General features: G+C 44.9%; 1 protein-coding gene across 1 annotated transcript in view; it reads right to left on the reverse strand.

The window, feature by feature from the left end:
* LOC140198282 (carnitine O-acetyltransferase-like) overlaps window positions 1–12,603 on the reverse strand; it is a 72,069-nt gene that overhangs the window by 44,251 nt on the left and 15,215 nt on the right. The window contains exons 5-6 of the mRNA XM_072259342.1: window positions 9,279–9,444; window positions 796–970 (exon numbers count right to left, since the gene is read on the reverse strand). Of these exons, the coding sequence (XP_072115443.1) occupies window positions 796–970; window positions 9,279–9,444 (341 nt within the window). The remainder of the gene's footprint in view (window positions 1–795; window positions 971–9,278; window positions 9,445–12,603) is intronic.

Consider the following 12,603-nt stretch of genomic DNA (forward strand, 5'->3'; position numbering starts at 1 on the left):
GAGTGGAGAGAGTGGAAGGAGTGAGGTTGGAATTGGAGAGAGGAGTAGTGAAGTCGAGACAGTTGATGTCCCATCGGCAGTTGGCAATGAAAAGATCCAGAATAGGCAGAAGACCAGGGTGGGGTATCCAGAAAGAGGAGGGTGGCTGTAGACGGGAGAAGGTGTAATCATTGCGGGGTGGAGTGTCCTTGCCAAAGAAGTAGGCACGGAGACAGAGGAGGCGAGGGTGGAATTCACTGAGGTGTGGGCACAGGGGGACAAACCTGAGGCCCTTACTGAGGACAGAACATTCTGTCTCAGAGAAGTGAGGTCAGAGGGGATGACGATTCACACAACACACTCAGTGATGGCTGAGTAAAACAGTAATTCACAGCAGAACAGAGAGACAATAGAATGAATGAAAAACTACACACAAAGACTGACAAAGAATCAATGTGCAAAAGAAAACAACCAGTGCAAATACAAAAAATGGGAAGTAATTAACAAACACATAATACAGATAACATGAATTTTAAAGTCTTTGAAAGTGAGTCTGTAGGTTGTGGTCCTGCTGAAGTGTTTCAGCCTGAAGTTTCGACTGTACTCTTTTCCATAGATGCTGCCTGGCCTGCTGAGTTCCTCCAGCATTTTGTGTGTGTTACCGTAGGTTGTGGAATCATTTCTGAATTGAGTTAAGGTATGCACACTTGTTCACAAGTTTGATGGTTGTAGGGTAATATCTACACTTTCCTCCAATCACCTCACTTTTTCACAACACAACGTTCATTTGGTGTTGCAATCATTCTGAGTTTTTACCTTTCATGAGCGTGTTGTAGGCCTGGCCCCAGGTGTTCCGGTGATCACTGGTCAGAACTCCCAGTGGCTCCTTGTCCGTCTTCCAGGAGAAATTCCGGATGCGCTGGAGCTGCATGTGGATCTGGTCCACGGTGAGTGGGGAGCCGTCACTGTTATACACGTCCAGGTGGAAGAACTGAAAGCACGAGTTAGTGCAGTGTTAGTGCAGCCATTGACGGGATTAGTAAAATTATTACCGGGGTCACTTCCCGACAATTCATATTCTCAGTATAGTTATTTCTTCATTTTTTGCACAATTTGTCTTCTTTTGCACATTTGTTGTTTTTCAGTCTTTGCTGTTATTTCTCATAAATTCAACTGTATTTTGCCCTGTAAATGCCTGCAAGAAAATGAATCTCAACATAGCGTACTTGTATCGTAGCATATACATACTTTAATAATAAATTGACTTTGAACTTTGAGTATAGGCTGATGTCAGAGGCAAGATTTTTTTTTAAAACACCACAGACATGTTCTCAGTACTATTTAGTACCTTTTTATTATTGGCAAGGTTTGTCCTCTTTTGCACCTTTTCATAAATTCTATTGTATTTCTTTATTTTCCTGTAAATGCCCACAAGAAAATGAACCTTAGGATAGCATGTGGTGACATATACTTACAGACATCCCACCTCTCCCGGAAGTTCCGGGAGTCTCCTGCATATGAATAGCGGCTCCCTGATGCCCGCAAATTATATACAATATCATGGAAATCAATTTTTTTAAGAGCGAGCAAGAGAGTGCACGCAAGAGCAAGCAAATGAGAGCGCGCGAGCGAGAGAGCGCGAGAGAAAGCAAAAGAGAAGGAGCAAGAGCGACCATGAGAGAGAGCGAGAGCAAGCAAGAGCACATAAGCGAGAGAGAGAGAGAGAGAGAGAAAGCAAGCGAGAGCGTGTGAGCGAGAGAGAGAGCGAGCAAGAGCGCGCCATGGCAGAGTGTTCCAAAAAAAGAAAATATAAAACATACGTCACCCTAGACTACACTAAAGTGTACCCCTGCCTAATAGGGGTCAAAAATAATGACAGTGTTGCTCGCTGCACTGTTTGCAACAGTGACTTTTCTATTGCCCATGGTGGGTTAAAATGTAAAAGACATGTTGAGGTGAGTTTAACAGGTGTCATTCATTCATTAGCATAGCTAACGTTATTTAAATTAGCTGGCGAGCTGCTAAGGAGCTACTGACATCCCACGTCTCCCGGAAGTCTCCCGCAAATTGATGGTGCTACCTCCCTGAAATGAGATTTTGCAGGGTGGGATGTCTGTACTTAGTTTGATAATAAATTTACTTTGAATTTTGAAACCAGGGCTACTATCACCGAACAGAAGCTTTCAAACTAAAATCTCTGAGATAACAATAGAAATATGTTCCCTCAGGTCACACCAGAATAGCAGCTGGCGTAGACCAATGAGTACCCTGTCAGCAGGGAGTCCCGTCACGGACAGCATCACAGCCCGGGGGAAGAAGCTGTTAACCAGTGTCTCACAGTCCTTGTCCTGATACTCCTGTACCTCCTTCCTGACAGCTTCCGGACCACACAATGATGCAACCGGACAGAACCCTCACACGGTGCCCCTGCGTGAAGTTGTTTAAGGGGGCAGGGAGCCTTGCATGCCTCAATCTCTTCAGGAAGTACTGTCTCTGCCGTGCCTTCTCGACTAGTGAGGAGGTGTTGGCATTCCAGGTTGGATCGTCTGTTATGTGGGCATGCCAAGGAAATTTGTACTCGTCACTCTCTTAGTGCCAGAGCCATTGATGTGCAATGGGGCATGCGCTTTCCTGAAGTTACCAATCATCTCTTCTGTCTCGTCCATGTTGAGACTCAGATTGTTGTACTCATACCAGTTGACAAGCCTCTATACCTTCTCTCTCCATGTTGTCTCATCATAGTTGCTGAAGGGGGCAACCACTGTCATATACTCACCGTATACTCAGGCACAGCAGACTCCCTAATGAAAATGAATAGCACTTGATGTTCCTTTTAAATATCTTGTGCAGAGGGCAGCAAGGAGTGGTATATGCAGTTTGTTAAATCAATATAAAGCTGACACAATTCCAGACGGATATTTGAATCTCATCAGAGTGAAGCTCTCTGCTCGCACACTTGTACTGATGCACCAGGTGCTTGGAACTTCCAGACAAGAGTTATGAATGAGGCAAACAGCACTCGGCTGTTGCCAAGACGAGGAAACCTGATCACATACCAAACCATGACCGGTCTCCAGCTGAAAATTTCTGGCCACCAATGAACAACAAGATGCAAATGCTCCAACTACCTTCAGCAAAACGGCAAGCAGGCGAAAACAACCAAGTTCACAATTACATTCGCAAACACAAGGAATTCTGCAGATGCTGGAAATTCAAGCAACACACATCAAAGTTGCTAAATCTCTTACTAGCTCTTCCTTCAGTTAGTCCTGACAAAGGGTCTCGACCCAAAACGTCGACTGTACCTCTTCCTAGAGATGCTGCCTGGCCTGCTGCGTTCACCAGCAACTTTGATGTGTGTTGTCACAATTATATTGATTGCATGAACACGGAATTCAAAACTTCAAAGTAAATTTATTATCAAAGTACTTATACATGTCTGTGCAAAATTTTAGGCATATATATAGCTAGGGTAATTGCACTATACTGCAACCACAGTAAAAAAAAAACAAATTTCATGAGATATGAGAGATAAACCTGATTCTGATATGGGTCTCTATTGTGGACTGACAGCGGGAATGGGCAGGGAGAGAGGAAACATGGTTGGGAAAGAGGAAGGGAGAGGGGAGAGAACAGGAAGCACCAGAGAGACATTCTGTAATGATCAATAAACCAATTGTTTGGAATCTAATGACCACCAGGGCTGGGTGTTTCTGCACGCACACCACACCTGTCCCTGACATTCTCCCATGGCATTCTACCCTCGCCATTCCCAACATCCTTCGTTCCTGCCAGATTTACAATCCTTTGCTCTCCACACCCTAACAAGTATAGTACCGTACAAAAGTCTTAGGTATTCTAGCTATATACATGTCGCCTGAGACCTCTGCACAGTACTGCATGTCAACATATACTACCCTGAATTTCATTTCCTTGCAGGCATTTACAGTCGAGCAAAGAAATACAATAGAAAAAAAATGAAAAACACACAAGTACTGACAAACAACCAGTTTGAAAGAGAAGACAATCTCTGCAAATACAAATCAAGTAATTCTGAAAAAATGATTCATGGTCCTTGAAAATGAGGCTGCAGGATGTGGAATCACTTTAGAGTCGACATGAATGATGTTACCCACAATGGTTCTGCAACTTCTGGTAATTACTCAGAGTTCAAAGTAAATTGATTATCATAGTATTATATGTCACCGTATACTACCCTGAGATTCATTTTTTTGCCGGCATTCACATTATATACGAAGAAAATTTTGCAAAACAAGCAAAATAATATATAAATAAACAAACAATAAATATCGAGAACATGAGATGAATTCTTGAAAGTGAGTCCATAGGTTGTGGAAACTGTTCAATGTTGGGGTTAGTGAAGGTGAAGTTGAGACTGCCCACAGTACAATCCTCGCTGATTTGATTTGATGCAAATGTCATTTTTATTCTATATTTCAATATACAAGTGACAATATCCCCTCTTCTTCAAGAGTCTGATGCTCGATGGTAATGACTGCTCTTGAACCCGGTAGTGTGAGCCCCGAGGCTCCTGTATCTTCTTCCTGATGGCAGTAGTGGGAAGAGAGAATGGCCTGGGTGGTGGATGCTGCTTTCCTGCAACAGTGCTCCTCACAGAAGTGCTCAATGGTAGGGAGAGCTTTACTCGTGAGGGACTGGGCTGTATCCACCAGTTCAATATCTTCATCCCCTCAGAACCCATCAATAAGCCCCTTGACCTTTACCTCAATATCTCCCTTACGCAATTAGATCCTCAATCTCCTCACTTGTAGACCTCAGTTAGTTCCATGGTCTCCATCACCACAAGGCTGTGCACATAGCACCCCCCCTCCCCCCCACCCGCCCACTCTACTCGCTTTACACTTCAGACTCTGTGCCCAAGCACAGCTCCAATGCCATATTCAAGTTTGCTCTGTCCTATGCTGAATCAAAGGCGGCAACAAATCAGAATATAGGAGGGAAATTGGAAATCTGGCTGAGTGGTGCCATGACAACAACCTCTCACTCAATATCAGTATCAGTGAGACCAAGGAGAAGAGTATTGAATTCAGGAGGAGGTAACCAGAAATCGATGAGACAGTCCTTATTGGAGGGTCAGAGGTGGACAGGGTCAGCAACTTTAAATTCCTCGGTATTATTCTATCGTAGGACAAATCCTGGGCCCAAAACGTAAGGACAATTACAAAATAAAACATGGCAGCTCCTTTACTTTATTGGGAGTTTGCAGGGATTCACCATGATACCTACAACTTTGACAAACTTCTATAGATGTGTGGTGGAGAGTATATTGACAGGCTGTATCACAGCCTGGTATGGAAACACCAATGCCCTTGAATGGAAAATCCTACAAAAGCAGTGGATACAGGCCAGTCCACCTTTGAGCACATCTACATGAAACACCATTGCAGAAAAGCAGCATCCATCAACAGGGGACCCCCACCTCACTGCTGCCATCATCAGGCAGGAGGTCCAGGAGCCTCAGGATCCACACCACCAGCTTCAGGAACAGTTATTACCCTCAGCCATCAGGCTCTTGAAGCAAAGGGGAGAACTTCACTCACCCCATCATTGAAATGTTACCACAACCAATGGACTCACTTTCAAGGACTCTTCGTCTCACATTTTCAATATTTAATACTTATTTATTTGTTATTATTATATCTTTTGTTTCATACTTGCAGTTTGTTGGCTTTTGCACACCGGTTAAATTCTCAAGTTAGTGCAATCTTTCAATGATTTTCTGTCATTGTTATTATTCTATAGATTTATTGAGCATGCCCACAAGACAACAAATCTCAGGGTTGTATATGGTGACATATAGTATATGTACTTTGATAATAAATTTACTTTGAACTTTTGTAGCATTTTCCATTCAAAGGCATTGGTGATTCCATAAGGCTGTGATGCCACCAGCCAATATACTCTCTAATGCAAACCTAAAAAAGTTTGTCAGAGTTTCAAACGTCATGCTGAATCTTCGCAAACTCCAAGGGAAGTAGAGGTGCTCCTGTGCCTCCTTTATAATGGCACTTACCCAGGACGATTCTCTGAAATTGTAACACCAAGGAATTCAAAGTTGATGACCCTCTCCAGCTCTTTGGATGAGTACATGGATGGGAGGGGTATTGTCCAGGTGTGGGTGAATGGGACTAGGCAGAACAGAGTAACAGCTTGGCATGGACTATATTGGAGCTATAGTGCTCTCTCCATCAGAAACCCGTTATCTCCTCAAGACCCTCTAAACGAATACAAACATAGAAACAGAGAAAATAGGTGCAGGAGTAGGCCATTCGGCCCTTCAAGCCTGCACCGCCATTCAGTATGATCATGGCTGATCATCCAACTCAGAACCCTGTACCAGACTTCCCTCCATACCCCCTGATCCCTTTAGCCACAAGGGCCATATCTAACTCCCTCTTAAATATAGCCAATGAACTGGCCTCAACTGTTTCCCGTGGCAGAGAATTCCACAGATTCACCACTCTCTGTGTGAAGAAGTTTTTTCTCATCTCGGTCCTAAAAGGCTTCTCCTTTATCCTCAAACTGTGACCGCTCGTTCTGGACTTCCCCAACATCGGGAACAATCTTCCTGCATTTAGCCTGTCCAATCCCTTTAGGATTTTATATGTTTCAATAAGATACCCCCTCAATCTTCTAAATTCCAACGAGTATAAGCCGAGTCGATCCAGTCTGTCCTCATATGAAAGTCCTGCCATCCCAGGAATCAACCTGGTGAACCTTCTTTGTACTCCCTCTATGGCAAGGATGTCTTTCCTCAGATTAGGGGACCAAAACTGCACACAATAGGAAATATATTGCACTGCCCACTCTCAGTTAAATGCCAACTAACTTGTTTTTTTATAACATTAGATTTATTTGTCACATGTATACAGTTGAAATGAGTCATCTGTGTCAAATCAAATCAGCAAGGATTGTACAGGGGGAAGCCTGCAAGTATCGCCATGTTTATATGCCAACATAACGTGCCCACAACTCACGAAGCCTAACCCGTACGTTTTTGGAATAACAGGAAGAAACTGGAGCACCCAGGGGAAACCCAGACAATGACGAGGAGAATGCACAATCTCCTTCAGACAGCGGCCGGAATCGAACCCTCATGTTACAGCCAGCATTGCAAAGCCGCTGTACTAACCGATACCCTACCGTGCTGCTGTACCCTGCTGATCGAAGGTCAGGTATCCAGCAAGAGGTTCACAAACTAAACTTCAGCAAGGCTATGGACAGAGCCGTTACCACGGTGGTGTAGCAGTTAGCGTGACACTGCCACAGCTCGGGGTGTCGGAGTTCAGATTTCAGCTCCAGCGGAGTCAATAAGGAGTTTGTACGTTCTCCCCGTGAACTGTGCAGGTTTCCTCCGGGTGCTCCGGTTTCCTCCCACAGTCCAAAGGCACTCTGGTTAGTAACTTTGTTGGTCATTGTAAGTTGCCCCATGATTAGGCTAGGGTTAAACCCGGGGTCTGCAGGGAGGCACAGCTCATTGGCCAGAAGGGTATGTTCCGCACTCTGTCTCCAAACAAAACTATATGAAATAGATAATGGCAGATAGTTACAGTTGAAGTCAGAAGTTTACATACACCTTAGCCAAATACACTTAAACTCAGTTTTTCACAATTCCTGACATTTAATCCAAATCCAGGGCTTTGTGATGGCCACTCCAATACCTCGACTTTGTTGTCCTTTAGCAATTTTGCCACAACTTTGGAGGTATGCTTGGGGTCATTGACCATTTTGAAGACCCATTTGTGACCGAGCTTTAACTTCCTGGCTGATTGGGCCAGTTGGTGGCGCAATGACATCGGTGCTGGACCCGGGAGCAGAGGTTCCCGGGTTCGAAACCAGTCGGGTCTGCTCCCGAGTACGTCTTCCATCCGTGCCGGGTTGAGTGTCGAGATCGCAACTCGACCTCGTAAAATAAAGGGAAAATACTGCGAAAATGTTGTGTAAGGAGTGGTGTGCCACACAGTCACTCTCTCTCTCGCTCCGTGCCTTGTAAAAAGCCATGAAAAAGACATAATCATGGACGCACGCACACACATGCAGATGCACACAGACGCGCACATGTGCACATGCAGACGCAGACACACAGACGCGCATGCACGCAGGCACACGCCAAAAAAAATTTAAAAATAAAAAAACTTCCTGGCTGATGTCTTGAGATGTTGCTTCAATATATCCACACAATTTTCCTTCCTCATGACGCCATCCATTTTGTAAAATGCACCAGTCCCTCCTGCAGCAAAGCACCCCACAACATGATGCTGCCACCCCCCTGCTCCACGGTTGGGATGGTGTTCTTCGGCTTGCAAGCCTCACCCTTTTTCCTCCAAACATAACGATGGTCTTTATGGCCAAACAGTTCAATTTTTGTTTCACCAGACCAGAGGACATTTCTCCAAGAAGTAAGATCTTTGTCCCCATGTGCACTTGCAAACTGTAGTCTGGCTTTTTTATGGCGGTTTTGAAGCAGCCTTCTTCCTTGCTGAGCAGCCTTTCAGGTTATGTCTATATAGGACTCGTCTTACTGTGGATATGGATACTTGTCTACCTGTTTCCTCCAGCATCTTCACAAGGTCCTTTGCTGTTGTTCTGGGATTGATTTGCACTTTTCACGCCAAAGTACGTTCATCTCTAGGAGACAGAATGCGTCTCCTGCCTGAGCGGTATGATGGCTGCGTGGTCCCATGGTGTTTATACTTGCGTACTATTGTTTGTACAGATGAACATCGTATGTTCAGGCATTTGGAAATTGCTCCCAGGGATGAACCAGATTTGACATCATTTTCTGACCTCAATCCGATAGAAAGTTTGTGGGCAGAACTGAAAAGGTGTGTGCGAGCAAGGAGGCCTACAAACCTGACTCAGCTACACCAGTTCTGTCTGGAGGAATGGAACAAAATTCCAGCAACTTATTGTGAGAAGCTTGTGGAAGACTACCCAAAACATTTGACCCAAGTTCAGCAATTTTAAGGCAATGCTACCAAATACTCAAAGTGTATGTAAACTTCTGACCCACTGGGAAAGTGATGAAAGAAATAAAAGCTGAAATAAATTATTCTCTCTACTATTATTCTGACATGTCACATTCTTAAAATAAAGTAGTGATCCTCACTGACCTAAGACAGGGAATGTTTTCTAGGATTAAATGTCAGGAATTGTGAAAAACTGAGCTTAAATGTATTTGGATAAGGTGTATGTAAACTTCTGACTCCAACTATAACTTCAATAGCTTCAACTATAGTCAATAACTTCAACTTTACCTGGAAGTTCCGGACAACGGTGATGTGTGTTGGCGGAGACCGGCTATAGCCGTAGTTTATCAAAGAGTCGTGTTTGGGCCCAGGGATGCGGCAGGAAGACAGGATTTTGCCATACAGATCCATGCAGAGGGGTTTGCCTCGACTATACTCCATTGGAAGTAACTGGCTAAAGAAAACAGAATGAAGAATGAAATGTCAGCATCTGGCAATATTTAATTTACTTTTTATTAGAGATACAGCACAGTAATCGGCCCTTCCGGCTCGACAAACCCGCACCGCCCAAGTACACTCTACTAACCCGTACGGCTTTGGAACGCGGGAGGAAACCGGTGCATTTAGGAGAACCGTGAGGGCACGGGGAGAACATGCAAACTCCTTACGGACAGCAACGGGAGTGAACCCAGTCACTGGCGCTGTAAAGCGTTACGCTACACCAGCCCAAGCTCAAAAACAAACCCAACCTCACGGGATGCAACAAAGTCGTTCTGACGTGAAGGAGTTAACGTGAGACTATGAGAGGCAGGAGAGGTTTTCCATGTATAAGTTAGTGTCTGCAGTAATCTGTGAACATAGAACATAGAATCCACAGCACATTACAGGCCCTTCAGCCCACAACGTTGTGCCGACCATGTAACCTACTCTAGAAACTGTCTAGAATTTCCCTACCGCATAGCCCTCTATTTTTCTAAGCTCCATGTACCCATCTAAAAGGCTCTTAAAAGACCCTGTTGTATCTGTCTCCACCACCATTGCTGGCTGTGCATTCCACACACCCACCACTCTCTGTGTGTGAGAAACTTACCCCTGACATCCCCCCGGTACCTGTTTCCAAGCACCTTAAAACTGTGCCCTCTCACGTTCGCCATTTCAGCCCTGGGAAAAAGCCTCTGGCAATCCACATGATCAATGCCTCTCATCATCTTATACACCTCTATCAGGTCACCTCTCATCCTCCGTCGCTCCAAGGAGAAAAGGCCAAGTTCACTCAACCTATTCTCGGAAGGCTCGCTTTCCAATCCAGCAACATCCCAGTAAATCTCTTCTGTACTCTCTCAATAGTATCCACATCCTACCTGTACTGAGGTGACCAGAACTGAAGACAGTATTCCAAGTGAGGTCTGACCAAGGTCCTGTATAGCTGTAGAGCTACAACCACCCCAGTGGAAATGGACTTAAATGCTCATGGCAGAAGCAGTGAGGAAAGATGCTGAGGAGGTTTTTCTTCCACACAAGTTTCTTCAGATCTGGGACACACCATCCAAAAGGGCGGTGGGAGAATTTTGAAAAGTAACTTTCTAACTGAGCAACAAACACAAGATGTCGTAGAAACTCAGCAGGTCAAGCAGCATCCATGGAGGGGAACAAGCAGAACACATTTCGGGCCGAGACCCTTCAGCAGGACTGTAAAAGAAGGGAGAAGAAGCCAGAAAGAGAAGGTGTGGGGAGGGGCAGGAGTATAAACTGGTAGGTGATGGGTGAGACCGGGTGAGGGGGAGGGTGGACAGGGGTGGGAAGAGGGGATAAGGTAAGAAGCTGGGAGCTCATAGGTAGAAGAGCTAAAGGGCTGAAGAAGGAATCCGATAGGAGAGGACAGTGGACCGGAGAGAAAGGGAAAGAGGAGGGGAATTAAAAGAGTGAGAGGAGAAGGGCTAACAGGGGAGCCAGAATGGTGAATGGAAAATGAGAAAACGGGAAGGGGGAGAAATTACAGGAAGTTAGTGAAATCAGTGTCCATACTGTCAGGTTGAAGTTTACCCAGAAGTATTGTTCCTCCAACCTGAGTGTCTCCTCATCGTGGCCATAGAGGAAGCCATGGTGTGAGCAGAATTATCTGCAGCTTAATGTGAAAAAGACTAAGGAGTTGGTGGTAGACCTGAGGAGAGCTAAGGTACCGGTGACCCCTGTTTCCATCCAGGGGGTCAGTGTGGACATGGTGGAGGATTACAAATACCTGGGGATACAAATTGACAATAAACTGGACTCGTCAAAGAACACTGAGGATGTCTACAAGAAGGGTCAGAGCCGTCTCTATTTCCTGAGGAGACTGAGGTCCTTTAACATCTGCCGGACGATGCTGAGGATGTTCTACGAGTCTGTGGTGGCCAGTGCTATCATGTTTGCTGTTGCGTGCTGAGGAAGCAGGCTGAGGGTGGGAGACACCAACAGAATCAACAAACTCATTCGTAAGGCCAGTGATGTTGTGGGGATGGAACTGGACTCTCTGACGATGGTGTCTGAAAAGAGGATGCTGTCTAAGTTGCATGCCATCTTGGTCGATGTCTCCCATCCACTACATAATGTACTGGGTGGGCACAGGAGTACATTCAGCCAGAGACTCATTCCACCGAGATGCAGCACAGAGTATCATAGGAAGTCATTCCTGCCTGTGGCCATCAAACTTTACAACTCCTCCCTTGGAGGGTCAGACACCCTGAGCCAATAGGCTGGTCCTGGACTTATTTCATAATTTACTGGCATAATTTACATATTACTATTTAACTATTTATGGTTCTATGACTATTTATTATTTATGGTGCAACTGTAATGAAAACCAATTTCCCCCAGGATTAATAAAGTATGACTATGACTATGGACCGACATGTGGAATAGGAATGGGACGTCAAATTGCAACGGTCGGCCACCAGGAAGTTCCGTCCTTTGCGGTAAACAGAGCAATGGTGCTCAATGAAACGGTTCCCCCAATCTACACTGGGTCTCACCGATGTGGACACTGAGGGCTCCAGATATAGTAATTGAGCCGGCAGCCTCGCAGGTGAAATGTTGCCTCACCTGGAAGAGCAAGCAGGTGTCAGTGCAGGTGTAGCACCTGTCCCTCTTTCTTGTGGGAGAGCTGTCTCCTGTTGGCTGATAAAGAGCAGCAGTGATCTAGAGCAACTTCAGCTCTCAATTCACAGTCCAGCAGAACCAGTCCTTCTAATACTCATCCAGGCACTGTTCAAATGTTTAACAGACCCACATCCAACATTTTAGGAACAGCTTCCTCCTCTTCACCACCAGACTTCTGAACAGTCCACAAACTTTACCCCATTATCTTTGCTCTTTTTTGTTGCACCGATTTAATATCTGTATATTTTTTATTGTAGTCCATAATATATGGATTGCATTGTAATGCTGCCACAAAACAACAAATTTCATGACATAGTGTCTGTCACTGATAATAAACCTGATTCTCATACTAAACATGATGAGAGGTTGTGCTATTTTTTTCCACGCAACAATTTCCAAACACTCTGGGAATACAAATAAACCCTTTGCTCGACTCCTCTCTGGACATGCTGAATGAGTTCAACGTTCAAAGTAAATT

This window comes from Mobula birostris, chromosome 5 (assembly GCF_030028105.1).
Source record: "Mobula birostris isolate sMobBir1 chromosome 5, sMobBir1.hap1, whole genome shotgun sequence".
In the NCBI taxonomy this organism is placed as follows: Eukaryota; Metazoa; Chordata; class Chondrichthyes; order Myliobatiformes; family Myliobatidae; genus Mobula; species Mobula birostris.